Here is a 15405-nt window from a genome sequence, read left to right on the forward strand (position 1 = left end):
CAAAACTTTCACCCTTCATGATCTGCTGGAGTTCCATCTGGAGGGTTTGCACAGCTCTTCCAGGGTGATCGCCTGCAGTTCGTTTAATTCGATGGATAGAAAGACGGCCATCCACCACTGCTGCCACATCATCATCTTCAAGAAAGATGACACGATTGGTGTGTTCTATGACAGCACTATAAAATATTCAAGGAAATATTACAATCAATAGTCAAGGATGATTATTACAAATACCACCATCATTAGGACACAAGAACCAAATTTAAATACAAACTCTATCTTCTACAGTATCTCTGGTAATTTTCTGGTTATCAATGCCATTCCCAGCTGGAGAGTAAGTGTGAAGGGTGGTCACTGTGGGCAACAAACAAAAGGATCTCTATGCAGCAACTAAACCGAGTAAGATTAGATCGGAAAGAAAGCGTGTTTGTTTCTTCCTCATTCTATCACCAAGTACTCCAATTTTAACTTCTAAATATTTCTCAAAGCTTCTGTGTCCACACTCCCAAACCAATTCAAGCTGTCATCAGCTTTTTGCTAAACTACCACATAAACCTCCTAACTTGTCCACCCACATTCCCTCTAATCTCCTTCGATCCATTCCCCATTTCTGCCAAAGAGGCCATCAAAAGCAACTCTAATTGGGACTTCTCCTCACCCAGCAACCCAGATGAAGGCTTCCCTTTGTCTCTTAGGGAAACAACCAAACACATAACCATGACCCCCTACCTCCCCCTCTAGCCTCATCTCTCACCAAACCTCCTCTCTGTATTCCGGTCACATTCCCACCCATCCCAAACTTGCATTGGCAGATCAATCTGCAGAGAATTAATGTTCTTTCCTCTGCCTCTTCACCTAATTAACTCCCAATATCTCCTAAACTCTCATTTCAAGCATCATTCCCTTAAAGAAATTTACCCATAGGAGGGTAAGTCATGCTGTAATAAGCACTCTGTAGCTCTTCACAGCTAAAATTCTACACCTGTGTGAATATTGATTAAAATTTGTCTCCTCCATTAAGAAAGATCTCTTTAATGACATGAAATTTTTTTTACTCACTGTTATCTCCTAAGCCCAGCACATGCTTTGCTAGTGTTCAATATGAAAATGTATGAGTGAATTAAAAAAGGCTGAGCTTTTTCTGCAATTTCTAATTTAAGCCGTTAACTGTCAACTCTGTAACAAACCTACTTAATAAGAGCAATGACACATATTAGCAATAACTGCACACCTGTAAAAATTAGAATACACTAAAGCTTCTTTTCCCACTGAGATAATACATTCCCTGCAGTCCTAAACTGCATCATTTTTCACTTTTAGATCCCCTTATTTTCAGGCACACTGAATGACTCAAATACTTGTTAGCAATTTGAATGATTCCATTTTATCCCCATTATTAGTGTTTCATTTATAAATTCATGAACGCATCCCACTGCATTTTCTCTAAAAACCTCTTAGTCTAGTACTATTTCCTTTTATAAAAGTGATTATGCTGCCAATTACTTCTGAATTGAAAAGATAAGTGTCTACATTATTTGAAAAGTACAATGATTTAGCAACTATACTATAACTGGTGGGATATTAAACAATTCAAATCTCCAAACTGAAATCTCTCCTCCCTTTAAAACATGGATAAGGCTCCTAGAAGGAGAGGGAAAAAAAATACAAGAGCTCAGAGTAAATACACTGTAACAAGTCTGAAGGACTGTTATCTGTTCTTTGTAAACTGGCCTATGTGCTTTGAATTGACAGAAAAGGTGTTTTTAGAATCCCATCTCCAGAAAAAGATCACCTTCACTCCCTTAATGAACAAAGTTCTCCTATACAGTATGACCAGATTTATACAAAATGACTTCCTATAGCCTGACAAGTTTTACTAAAAATTCTCTTTGAATCAGCTAAGAAAGCTCACCTTGCATCAGAAGCAAAGTAATATTCCACCGCTTTTTCTTCAACAGGGAAAAGGCAGGTTGTGCTGTCCACACGAGAGAGATTGCAGCTTCCTTTCTTGTCTTTACCTAGAGCACAGAGTTTTACAGAGTCAGCAAACATGTAGAAAACTGTGGCCAATGTATAAATATATGTAATTTTCTACAAAATTAAAAAAAAAAACCATAGCAACACAAAATAATTTCAGCAACTTTTAAATGCAAAAAAAAAGGTAGATCACCTAATTTCCATGCAATAAGCCAACAAGAACAGACAAAAAAGTGTAGAGTGAAACAGCAACTATCAAAAAGAGCGTGGCAGATAATAGTGCTATAGAAAATAATTCATTCATACCACTGTTTTTTAATAAAATGTATATATAATCTTAATGCAATTAATATATATAGTTTGTATACCTAAACTCATCATAAAATTACATTTAAAATATCAAAATTGTATAATAAAAAAATAAAATGAAGATTAGTGGCATAGTAATTTTTATCATCTCATAACAAAATTTCTCTAGATTTTAATAATAAATCAGCATAACGTATCAGGATATAGTCTTCACTAATTTTTTCCTTTTTATTCAATTTATTGGGATGAAACTCATTAACAAAATTATACAAGTTTCAGGTGTACAATTGTGCAACACAACATCTGTACACTGTTTTATGTGTTCACCACCCTAAGTCACTAATTATAATTTAAAAACAAAACAAAGACACTTAAACTCTCTACCATGTTATATCATATGTTGCATCTGCTACTAAGGAATGAAAATATAATATAAACCCAGGATCTCTTCTTTCTTAAAGCTGATATAAAGTATGGTCCCCTTGCAATAATATCTTCTTAATGCCACCACTTAGAATTTTGGCATTTCTATTTAATTCATCAAGTCACTGATGATATTTTCTTCCTTTTTGTTCATTCACAATTAGAGTCAAAACTGGAAAGCAAATTATAAAAAAAAACTGGAATGCGTACTGCAATTTGACAAATAAGCCAAATTATTTTTAAGCTCTATTAATTGATGACCTTATTCTAAGTGTCATAGAGGCAAAAGAGCACCTTTCTCCAAGATCAGGACATAGTAGAACTTATAACCTATGAACTCAATGGCCAGAGAATATCATAAATATACTTGTGAAAACTTATATTGTGTTAATCCTCTAAAATGTATGACTGTAAAGACTTGGAAATAATTATTCTTAGAACCATACATACAAAGTTCTTGACAACACATGGTTATTTGGTTTGGTTTAGTCATGAAAACAAAATAGCTCTTCCTATCCAAATTCAACAGCAGGAAAGATACCACATTTAAAAAAATTAATATTAGGTAACATCCTAGAAAAGATAACACTTTAGAAAGAACAGATTAGTGATTGCGAGGGGCTGGGAATAGGGCACGAGCTGACTACAAAGAACAGCTGGAAGGCAGTTTTTAGGGGATGGAATTTTTCTGTATCTTAATTGCAATAGTGGTTACACAACTGTTTGCATTTGACAAAACTCAGGAAATTTTATTTGTGAACTTTATTGTATGTAAAAAAGTGAATGAAAAGTAAATAAAAAGATAGCCCACCATCTACATTTTTAAAATAAACACAACCATCTTTAGTAATAAAGTGCACTAATGGGGTTGAGTTTCACTATATTTTTCTGCAAATATTGGTTATTTCACTCTTCAAGCAACAAGGTATATTTAACTACAGTTTTTAGAAGAAGCTGAGGTATCATTGCCAATTTAAATGAACAGTATTACTTGGCATCTATATAACTCATACAAGCTATAAAATGTCTATTATCTCATCTGATTTAAGTGGAATACAATTATTATTGTTCCACTTTATTTGGTCACCTGGAGAAGACAGTAAAGCCTAAAAGCCAGTTCAGGGTTCTCCCCTTTACACAGCCTCTTCTTAAACTAAACTCTGTTGAGCTACACACTATATACCTACTAGGAGCTAGAGAGATAAGGGTTACTGAAACACAAACCCTAACCTCAGAAAGACCTGTCTAGTGATAAATTTTTCCTCCAACTTCTTAAGACCTTAGTCGATGTTTTTCTATTGTTTCTAAAAGCAGCATAAAACAATGCACAAGGTAACATACAAAGTAATGTGTACACAGCATAATTATTAACAGAAATCTGAAACTCTGGATCTGAAATCTGTACTCTCACTTGCAGACTAGTTTTTCTTCTGAAAAGAGAGGGAGGGGGATGAGGAAGATAAGAAATTGCACTATCTTAGAACTGAAGGTTATTTAAGGAAATAAGTTTCTGATACAGATAAAATAGTGAAAGCAGTCACTATCCAAAGATGAATAGGTTTAGAGTATCTTGCTAAATATTTTTCAAGAAACAAAGAATTATATATTAATAATACGGGTTCCACTTTCCTTAATTTACTTTTAGTAATAAGTAAATGGAAAGAGCACATTTTTTTTGTCTAATTATATCAATGAAATGATCCAGTTTGTATAGCTAAAAGTCCTATTAAAAATTCAAACATAAATTTAAAAAAGAACAATAATTCCAAACCCAAACAAAGCCAATAAACATAATGAATGTACATCTAAAAAGTAAAATGTCATGCATAAAATAAAAACCATTAAAACCAACCGTCAGTTAAAAATTAGGCTGAATTATTTAAACTACCACTGAATCCAATCTATAATAGGCTAGCAAACAATGTCTTCATCCTAGCATCTTATTTACAATTATGTCTCCTACATGATTTTAATTTAAAACAAAGAAAAAAAACTAGTTTTCAAATCTCAGAGACTATAAATTACTAAAAGCAGTTTTCTAAATGCCAAAAGCAGACAGACAAAATATACTCTGCAAATTAGAAAAATGTCAAAATATATTTCCCCATAAAATAAGCAGAATTTTAGAGGCCCAGCACATTCATTCACTCCAAGAACAAAGAATTAGTAAAGAATGAACAAAAGAGGATAAGATTCCTCCCCATCCATGCAGAGTGCATTTCCCACCTCTTTCTCCCTGTGATCCCCACCGTGTGAATTTTGATCCAATATGAGTCCTAGCTATGGATATACAACAGAAAAAAAATTCTACTTGTCAGAGAAATCACAAAATAAATCCTTTTCATGTCTAGACAGAATTATATATGAGTGGACCTGATCAAAGAGGCATTTATTTCAATTTAAGGAAAACAATTCTTTGTATCTACTGCATTCAATTTCTACATTTTCCACACAGCATGATGCAGGAATAGTTTTTACCTGTTCTATAAAGTATTGGAATGTGATCAGTAGAGAGTTTATGTTCACTTCGTACACCAATCAACAGAGGGCTACCTCGTCTGTTAGTACAAAATTAAACAGAATTAAACCATTTTATAAATAACACATTAATGATGTAAAATTTAAATGTGATGACAGAATACTCTTCAAATAAATTCTCAATTCTCCCTCCAAGCTCAACTTCAGCTCTAACAAAAGAACAATATAAATAGAACTTTAAAAAAATATCCAATAACAGAGGTAGGCAAACTATGACCCACGTGGCAGGTTTGTCTATTTTTGTTGGAACAGAGCCATGCCTATTCTTTTACATATTTTCTATGGTGGCTTTCACACTACAAGAGCAGTGTAATTGCTACAGAGGCCTTTATAATAGTGAAGGGTCATTGATACTGTACAGAAAGTAAACTTACAATTGAGAAGTTTCAAAATACATATAATTATTAGGCATTATTAAATTTATATATACCTTGTGCCAACTGCTTGGCCAGGGAAATGAACACTTTTAAATACAAGTGCAAAAGCACCTTCCTATGAAGGGAAAAGAAATGGATTAGCAATACATATGATAATCAATTATCAAATGTGAAATGTCTAAAACATACTGGCTTTATCACAGAAACGATTTTTTTTTTTTTTTTTTTTTTTACACCACTCTTCTGTACTAGTTTATAAACTAGTCAAAACATTAGGCTCTGGCCAGGTAACTCAGTGAGTTAGAGCATTACCCCAGTACACCAAGGCTGCAGGTTCAATCCCCAGTTAGGGCACATACAAAAGTCAACCAATGAATGCATAAATGAGTAGAACAACAAATCAGTGTTTCTTTCTCTCTCTCTCAAATCAATTCTTTTTTAAATTTTAATTTTAGGAAGACACTTCCCCATGAGCTTCAGTGCATCCAAGACCTATTTTTTTATGAAGCCTAGTCTTGAAATAGGCTCAACACCTACAAGAGACCATTTTAAAAGTCACTTTTGTACATACTACCAACATTTCTCAATAAACACATCCTATCTCCCATATTATACATTAGTAAAGGGAGGGAAGAACTAGGAAAGGTCCTAAGTTCAACATCCAAAACCCATTCTCTGGCCCAGTAATTTGACTCCACTGTTAACTTACACTCTTTGAAATCTTGATATTGGAGATAAATACATACAATCACAATTATTAACATGTACACCATACCATCCCCTGTACTCAACCTCCTCAGGGAAAGGGCCTGAAGAAATTAAGAGTGAATAAAGAAAGATCATGAGGTAGGAGAGGGAAGGAAGCACCACAGAACACCAACTGGGTTATACAATGAGTAGAAACAAGAAAAGGCTGGAAAGGCACACTACCCTGCCTTGAGTAAAGGGAGGGAACGGGCCTCTATTTTCTCCATCTTCCTGTCTCTTCTTTTAAGACATCGTATGATTGGGTGGTGGTGGGAATTGAAGGTTGGACCTTCATAGAGAAGTAAAGGGCTTTTAAATGGGAAAAATGGAGTACTGAGTGGGGGAGGGGCATGGAAATCACTATGCATTTGGACATTTGTGGATCTTTAATCTTTAATTAGGGCAACTGGGATGGGATCAAAAAGAATACCACTTTTCTCTTGGGGTGGGAAATACTTTTCTACAGAGGAACAGAGCCAAGTAAAAGTCCCCATAAGAAAAAATGAGTGAACTTTAATGGCTCAGAGACATACAGACATTATCCTAAAAGCTAATCTTGCTAAGTTATTGACTGGAAAGAACAATGGAGTGAGCAGGAAGTAAGAAAATGATGAATCCCCAACTGTGTGTATTGCATGCATGTTTTGTGTGGTATGTGTGGGTCTGTGTGTGTGCATGCATGGTTATTGGACGAACTGTTTGATTTTAGATTACTTTTAATTCCCATGACACTAAGCTACAGGGAAAGAAGATTTTTAAGTGTGTATGTGGGAAAGGAGGGGTCATCGGTCAAACAACAATCTCTCAAAATTACTCAAGTTGAAAAGTTACATGTATAGGAAATAAAGGCCAAAAATATTTTTAAATTAGCATAGTTCCTGCTCCTCAAACTTGATTATAAGGGTTTATTATAATTAATGTTGGACAAAATTATTTTTAGAAGTGTGATTTAAAGGGTGACGGTTGCCAGAGGGGAGGAAGGTTGGTGACTAGGTGAAAGAGTTGAAGAGATTAAGTACAAATTGGTAGTTACAAAATAGTCCCAGAGATGTACAGTACAGCACAGGGAGGGAATAGAGTCAATAATATTGTAATAACTATGTAATGGTGCCAGGTGAGGACTGAAAATACTGGGGGGAACACTTTGTAAAGTATATGTTTGTCTAACCACTATGCTATACACCTGAAACTAAATCAAAATATTGAGTGTAAATTGTAACTGAAAAATAAATTTTTTTTAAAAGTGTGGTTTAATACCAATTGTTGGATAACTCTCTCCACCAAGGTAGTAAAACTGGTATCCTGACTTTCCCGATTGTCATACATGTACTTAACAAGTTTGGCAATTGTCTCTGTGTCTGTTTCAGATTCAAAGTCATAGCCTTTGCTTTCCTGTAATTAGAAAGAAAAAAATGACACATTTAAGAAAGTATTCACCATATCCAAATCTTTTCTACAGAATTTCCCCCCCAGTATCTCACTAACCAATTTCTAATCTTTTTTTGACCACCATATTCCACTACCCATTGTTGAAAATTAAGGTCACCATCTAACTTTAGTGAATCCAAAATAGTCATTCTGTATAACTGAACATATAATACTGAACATACACTTAAAATTACATAAATATATATGCCACGAATTACTTTTAAATAATTAAAATACAATGAAATAGATAATACGAAACACTAATTCCATAATGAAAATACAGTCATACCTCAGTACTCATCAGCTTCAGAACTCGTCAAACCCGGTACTTGTCACATTTTGACGAGAAAAAAATGTTTCAGCACTTAGCACTTGCTCGGAACTGGACACACTTACTAGAACTTGTGTGAGTCACGACGCTGCCCCATAAGAGGGAATGCTTGATCGGCACTCGTCATGAGCTCCGAAATGAATTAACAAGTACCAAGGTATGCTATAATTCTTTATTTAACAATGATATTTTACTATCCAATGCAATAGCTATTAGATATATCTGGCTATTTAAACTGATTAAAGTGAAATAATTTCAAATTTAGTTCCTCAGTCCTACTATCTCAATAGCCATATGTGGACAGTTGCTGATATACTGGACTGTACAGATATGAAGTTTCCATCACTACAGAAAGTTCAATCGGACAGACCTGAGAAAGCACAATGAAGGTCATCATCATGATCCTTACTACTGAGTACATAGCTCTGTTGAGCACAGAACCTTCATTTAATCTGTCCTGAGTCTTCTGACATATCCTAGAATCTTTTAAGAATGACAAACAAGGTCTCTCACAATGCAAAAAACATACCCCCAAAACTCCAATTTTACTTGAGCTTCTGGGTAATTTATAACAAAGCCAAATAATTATTTCCTTTTAATATAAGAAACAAAAATGTTCCACTGTCAACAAAGAAAAGTCCAATAAACAACCATATGCTTATAACTGTCTTAGGAATTACTTGATCACACCTAGATAGTACTTACTGCACATCTTAACAACCAACCTCACTGCTCTCATTGGTAGTATCATCAAAGACTGGTGTCTTTTTTAGGTCACCTTACTTACCAAAAACTTTTTCAAGTCTTTGTAGTTGGTGATGATTCCATTGTGAATAACAATAAATTCTAAAAGAGATAAAGATATAACCAAAAATTATAGGTCTAGGAAACATTATAAATAGCCATTACTGTTAGTAGATTTTTCTCAAGTTAAAAAATGTGTCATACGCTATACTTCAAGACATAATCAACTATTTTCTACTTTTCATGACCAGATTATCCTCAGGCAGACCAGCAGCACAGTTTATGTGACTTAATGGAAGCACACAGTGTGGGGAAATACAGTAAACTGAAGTCTGGAGTCATCAATTTCAGTCGTGGCTAAACTGCTAACCCCCAATATCACCATGTGAAAGAAGCAAGTTCTCTGGGTTTACGTCCTCATTTGCAAGGATGAGGGCTGAACTAAATAACTATTATTCTCACTTCTTTGTTCATTCATTCTCATGCATAAAACATTCCTAATGTGAGAGAAGTCTTCCAAATTAATACAGTTATCTGACTTACACTGACCGAGTTTAAGATCCAAAGTTAAAGAAGTTAAAAAGAAAACCAGACATTATTCAATTCTATGATTATATTTATTTTTCTGAGGTCCAGATAACTTCTAGAATGATAAATGTTAAAACAGAATTCCAAGATCAAATACATATGATAATAGGATAATTTTCATCTTTTTTTTATTAAATAACTTGGGAAAATGTATGAATGGATAATTAAGAGTAGACATTATTTGTAGTTGCTGAAAGTGTACACAAAGACTACTGTTAGGAATTTATTATTTAAAGTTTATGTAAGTCAGGAGAGAAATTACCCCTAAATTCAATTTTATATTAAATTATAAAAATGTTTTAAAAATACTTGACAAGCTAACATTTTGACCTAATAATGCTAAATGAGCTTGGACTGAATACATTATAAACCAAATAATAAAATAAGCATTTTCACTAGATTTTTAAGAAAGAAAAGATGATACCCACAAAATACTACTACCAAAAAAAAAAACAAACCCTAAAAAAAGTTTTTTAATGCTAGAACTCAGAGAATCTTAAACAGCTGATAGCTGGCATAAAGCCTTAATTAAAGCCAAATTCACAAAATATAATTTAGATATGTTTTTAGGAATCTTTTTAAAGGCCTTGTCAGAATTAAATGTTTGAGAGGTTGTCGGCATTAATCCAATTCAATAATATTTCTGAATTAAATTATAAAATCTTATCTCAAATGGTATATACACACACATACATATACATACATACACTTTTATATGTATTTGCTTATTTTTAAAAACAAAAGAATAGACTCTTAAAAAATGCTAAATGGTTATCTCTAGAGAAGACGGAATAAGAAAAGACAGAAACTAGATTTATTTTAACGTGCCTTTTGTATAGGTGTGACTTCAGAACTATGCAAATATTTGCTTTTTAAATAAACTGATTCTTAAAGAAAATAAATTCCTAAAATTCAAAATAAAATAAAACATATTTTCAAAGTGCTATATCAGTTGGTAGCACAACCACATACAGAAGGATTATTCTAAGTGATTCTAAAACACAGTAATTTGATTATATATCCCTAACGAGATATACCCTAAGGACAAAAAAATTAACAAACAGTAAACACTGTCTATGGCAGTGTGGGTATTATGATTCTATTTTATGTATATCATGTAACAGATAAGTATGTTACTGATATAAAGAACTACATTTTAGGTGTGAATGAAAGAAAATACAGAGATTAATGAAGTAAAGAAAAAATCCTACAGCCCTGAATATGAATTAGAAGTGTTAGTATAAAATTATGCTGTTTTATCTTTAAATTAATACAAGTGCAAGTGCACACACAGAGATACATATATCCCCTAGCTCTGCCCTCTGAAAAGGTCTAAGTGTGATGAACACTTCTAGGACTTGGCTTATAGTCTTTTAAGTATCATTTCTACCAAAAGGAACTAGGGCTCCTTAGAGAAATGGTTGATTCCAGGTATGGGGCAGGAATAGAGGAGTGTGGAACATCTTGGTCTACCAGAAAATAACAAAGACTATCTATTGAGCCTACTGGGGTCACTTCAAAAGGACTCAGAAGCCAACCTGAATAAGCTGCAAATGGCCAAAAAATTTTGTCTCTCGACATAGACAATTACAATTACTTCAGTGTTTTGAAACAAATGAAATACTTCATTTTTGAGTTTATAATTTTAAAAGGAACTCATTGCTCATTTTAGAGCATGTGAACCACTTCACTTTTGAAATACAGTAAATAAAAGGGAAAAAAATCAAACATTAATCCTGCCTTTCCTATATACTCTGTACGTCAGGGTAACCAAGCAGTTGATATGGAGAAATGAAGAAGGAATGAAAGTACTGTATTAGACTGTTACCAATTTAAAACCCCTAAAGAAATAATTAATCTTGGCAATGATTGTCAATGACTACTAACACCACACACAAAAAAATCCAAGATTATAACAAGAAAAAAAATTCTGAGATGTCCTAAATTAAATTACAGCAGGCCAGAGGGTGAGAAGAGGCAGGGAGAGTTAATCCATTAACAGAAACAGGGGCAGAAATCAACAAAAGACTGCTCACATTCCTTATTTTATGTTGAAACTCTGAATCGCCTTCTAGGCCACCATTTCATCTCTTATCTAGAGAGAAGAGCCAATTAACTACCAGACACCATCACATTCTGCTTAGGCATGAACTTTCCTGGCTGTTGCCCAGAACCAATATAAAAGTAACAAAGACTTCTCCTTTACATAATAACCTACCCCAGAACAAGCCCCACTTCACCTACTCCTATCCCGCCCCTTGTCTATAGCAAATGTAAATTCCTTCAAAACAACTTACAGCTTTCTTCTCCAAACTCATTGTATGAAAGAGCCAGTCAATCCCAGGATGGTGGACATGTTTGTCTTCCCAACTACCCCTGCTGCTGACGGTTTAAACTGTATGTCCCAGAGCCTAGTCCTTTTTCTGGCTAGCATATGGCTCAATAAACCCTTTCTTTCAGAAAAACTTTCAAGCTCGCCCTGGCCAGCATGACTCAGTTGGTTGGGCATTCCCTCACAAAATGGAAGGTCGTGGTTTGATTCCTAGTCTGGGCACATGCCTGGGTTGCAGGCCTGGTCCCTGACTGGGATATGTGCAAGAGGCAACCATTTGACGTTTCTCTAACACATTGATGTTTCTCTTTCTCCCTTCCTTCCCTTCTGTCTAAAAAACCAGTAAGTAAAATCTTAAAAAAAAAAAAAAAGACTCCTCATTTCCCCTCACTCCACCAAGTTTCTAACTTTAAAAAAAGGAAAACTTACAACCTCAAAGGTTATTGTTCAACAATTATGTATCTCCAGTTGTAAATAAACACTATACCAATTTAAAATAAATAGAACAGACACAGAAGCACATTAAATGATCCATAGGATGCATGCAATCAACATGATCTAGACTGTAGAAAACTCTATATGACAAACAACAAAGTAAACTGCAAAGAAAAAAGAAAGGGAGAAGTCTCTTTAGGGCCACATCAATCTATTAAGTCCTTACCTTTTAGAGATACACACTTAAATATTTACAAATTAAATGCTACAATAGCTAACTATCTGTGACATGTCCATCTATATGATATCTATTAGCTTCCAAAATAACAGATATTTGGGTGGGGGATATAGATAAACATAACTGATCATATATTGATAAATGTTGAGCCTGAGTAATGAATATACCAGGTTCTGTATACTCTCTTTATATGAATATGTTTGAAATTTTCCAGATTAAAATAATGAAAACATAAGAGCTTCCATTCTTTTCCCATTATTGGCCCTCTACAAGCATTCCAAAGCGTGTACAACATATCCATACCATTATTTTTATCAGAGCGCTGGGGATGGCTATTGACAGGATTGGGCTCGCCATGTGTTGCCCAACGGGTATGAGCTATTCCAAGGTGTACATCAAATTCAATATCCAAATCCATATCCTGTTGTTCTGAAGATAAAATGAAAAATTCCAGTATTAAATCATGCTGTAGAGATAATGCTAGATTTAAATATAATTATCACAGTGCTGCTCAACTGGAAAATATCACTATTAAAACTAAAGATCTGGCATACTCAAAATAGTAATTAAAAGATTTAGAGGACTTAATGCAGAATGCAGCTGAAATATTTAGGGCAAATGGTTTCAATAACAACTAAAAATATATATTCAAAGAGATAAAGCAAATGTGACAATATTCACTATTGGTAAAGCTAGATGAAACACATGGGTGCTTAGTGTAGTATTCTTTCAAGTTTTCTGGAGGCTTAAAAATTTTCACAGTTAAGAGTTAAGTACAAAAAGCTCATGTGATTTTTAAAATCTATATTTAATCTTTGCACTGATAAAAATCAGTATTGTTTTAATTTAGACATGCATAAAATAAATTCATTTTCTCAGTGCCATACAACCTTATGAATATAATTTCTTTGGTTCCCCAAACACATCTCACAATATAAACTGCAATCATGAAGAGCTTCCAAAATCACAGAGTAGGTCCTTGTGAACACAGCAACACTATGAAAATATGGGGTTATAAACTGATGCTGCTTGATCGTGAAATGCAGCTATTTTAATTCCTTTTCCTTATGAGTTATCTTTTCTTGTTTCTTCCAGGAATAAAAAAAGGACAGTTTTAGTTATTTACTAGGAATGCCCCCCTTCTAACTTCCTAAATACAAAATTCATATAGATAAGATAAAACTTAACAGATAACAAAGCTTATCAGAATTAGATCTAAACTAAGAACAAACTGTTCAGAAGTCTGAACAGGAAAATCCATGCACTTTAGCACAGTTTTTGTGGTTTTCATCCTGGCTAATCAGAAGTCATTCCAAAATACAAATCTGATCAAGAAATAAGGCTTAAAATCTTTGAATAGACTTCCATTGCTTTAAAAAGTGGTTTGCACCCTGACTGGTGTACCTTAGTGGATTGGGCCTTATTCTGTGAACCAAAAGGTCTCTGGTTTGATTCTCAGTCAGGGCAAATACCTGGGTTGCCAGCCAGGTTGCTGGCCAGATCGCTGGTTGGGGACTGCTAAGAACCAACCAGTCAATGTTTCTCCAGGTTCCAGGTTGGGGGTGTGTGAGAGGCAACCAATCAATATTTCTCTCACATATCGATGTTTCTCTCCCTCTCTTTCTCCCTCCCTTTCCCTCTCTCTAAAAATAAATAAATAAAATATTTTAAAAGCTCTCAACACATATTTTACAAATACCAGATCACATTTACTGGTGCTAGGTTCACAAGGCTTTTTACCACTTTTTCCTTATCACTGTGATCTAAGCCACCATCATCTTTCACCTAAACTACTTCAACAGAATTCTGATTTCCCTGTATTCAATCTTCCATCTGCACAACCTATAATAGTTTTTTGCACACCAACCAAAGTGATCCTTTCAAAACAGTAGATCATGTTACTCTCCACAAAATTTTCAAATGGCTTCACATGACACACAAAGTAAAACCCACTGTCCTTGAGATCCTACATGACCTAGCCCTGGCTGGTGTGGCTCAGTGGACTGAGCGCTGACCTGTACACCGAAGGGTTGCCAGTCTGGTTCTCAACCAGGCCACATGCCTGGGTTGCAGGCCAGGTCCCCAGTTAGGGGCATCTGAGAGGCAACTGATCAATGTTTCTCTCCCTTTCTCTGTCTCCCTCCCTCTCTCTCCCTCCTTTCCCCTGTCTGAAAAAAAGAGCCTACATGACCTAGCCCTCAGCCCCCTCTCTAGCTTCACCTCCCGCCACTCTCCCCCTCACTCACTTGCCCTAGCCCTACTGACTTGCATCCATAGGAAGGTCAAGCCCACATAGGGTCTCTGCACTTGGTGTTCCCTCTGCCTAGAATTCCCTCTTTCAGACAATCACATGGCCTCTGCTTAAATGTCACCTCTGCTATACTTTATTTTCATACACTAATCATTACCTAACATATATTTGTTTGTTGTCTGGCCATCTCATTAAACAATAAGTTCCATCATGGCAGGGAGCTTTGCCTATCTTGTTCTATTTTGTCCTCAGTGCCCAGAATGATGGCTGGTATATAACAGATACTCAATAAATACTCATTTTGTTACTGAGTCCTCACAATACTCTGTGAGGAGGGGTACTATTGTCTCCATTGTACAGACAAAGAAACTGAGGCTCAAAGAGATCACAGAATCTGCCTTCCATGGGTCATAGTGAATAGTAAGTAGAGGCAGGATTTCTATCCAAATCTGGTTGACTCCAGACCCTATGATTAAAACCACAATGGTAAACTCTGCTGCACTATTACTTTTATGACATATTGTCAACCTAGCTTCCATCAGAATTTGAGTTCTACAAAAGCACCAGCTGGTCTTATCATCTTTGAATCCTAAGCACTAAGAGCTAAATAGGGCAGATACTCAAATTTTCATTGGATGGCTCCATCAATAAATAGATACGATCATCAATATATTCTTCCCTGGTTTA

General features: G+C 34.8%; 1 protein-coding gene across 2 annotated transcripts in view; it reads right to left on the reverse strand.

Moving 5' to 3' along the window:
* GFPT1 (glutamine--fructose-6-phosphate transaminase 1) overlaps positions 1-15405 on the reverse strand; it is a 54874-nt gene that overhangs the window by 22412 nt on the left and 17057 nt on the right. Inside the window, exons 4-11 of one of the 2 annotated variants that reach the window (XM_054593546.1) lie at positions 12771-12896; positions 8918-8976; positions 7629-7763; positions 5678-5739; positions 5188-5267; positions 4936-4989; positions 1913-2018; positions 13-176 (exon numbers count right to left, since the gene is read on the reverse strand). In XM_054593546.1, the coding sequence (XP_054449521.1) occupies positions 13-176; positions 1913-2018; positions 4936-4989; positions 5188-5267; positions 5678-5739; positions 7629-7763; positions 8918-8976; positions 12771-12896 (786 nt within the window). The remainder of the gene's footprint in view (positions 1-12; positions 177-1912; positions 2019-4935; positions 4990-5187; positions 5268-5677; positions 5740-7628; positions 7764-8917; positions 8977-12770; positions 12897-15405) is intronic. The other variant, XM_054593547.1, reaches the window with a different exon arrangement.

This window comes from Pteronotus mesoamericanus, unplaced genomic scaffold (assembly GCF_021234165.1).
Source record: "Pteronotus mesoamericanus isolate MK-2021 breed Mesoamerican mustached bat unplaced genomic scaffold, CSHL_Meso_final scaffold_45, whole genome shotgun sequence".
NCBI lineage: Eukaryota > Metazoa > Chordata > Mammalia > Chiroptera > Mormoopidae > Pteronotus > Pteronotus mesoamericanus.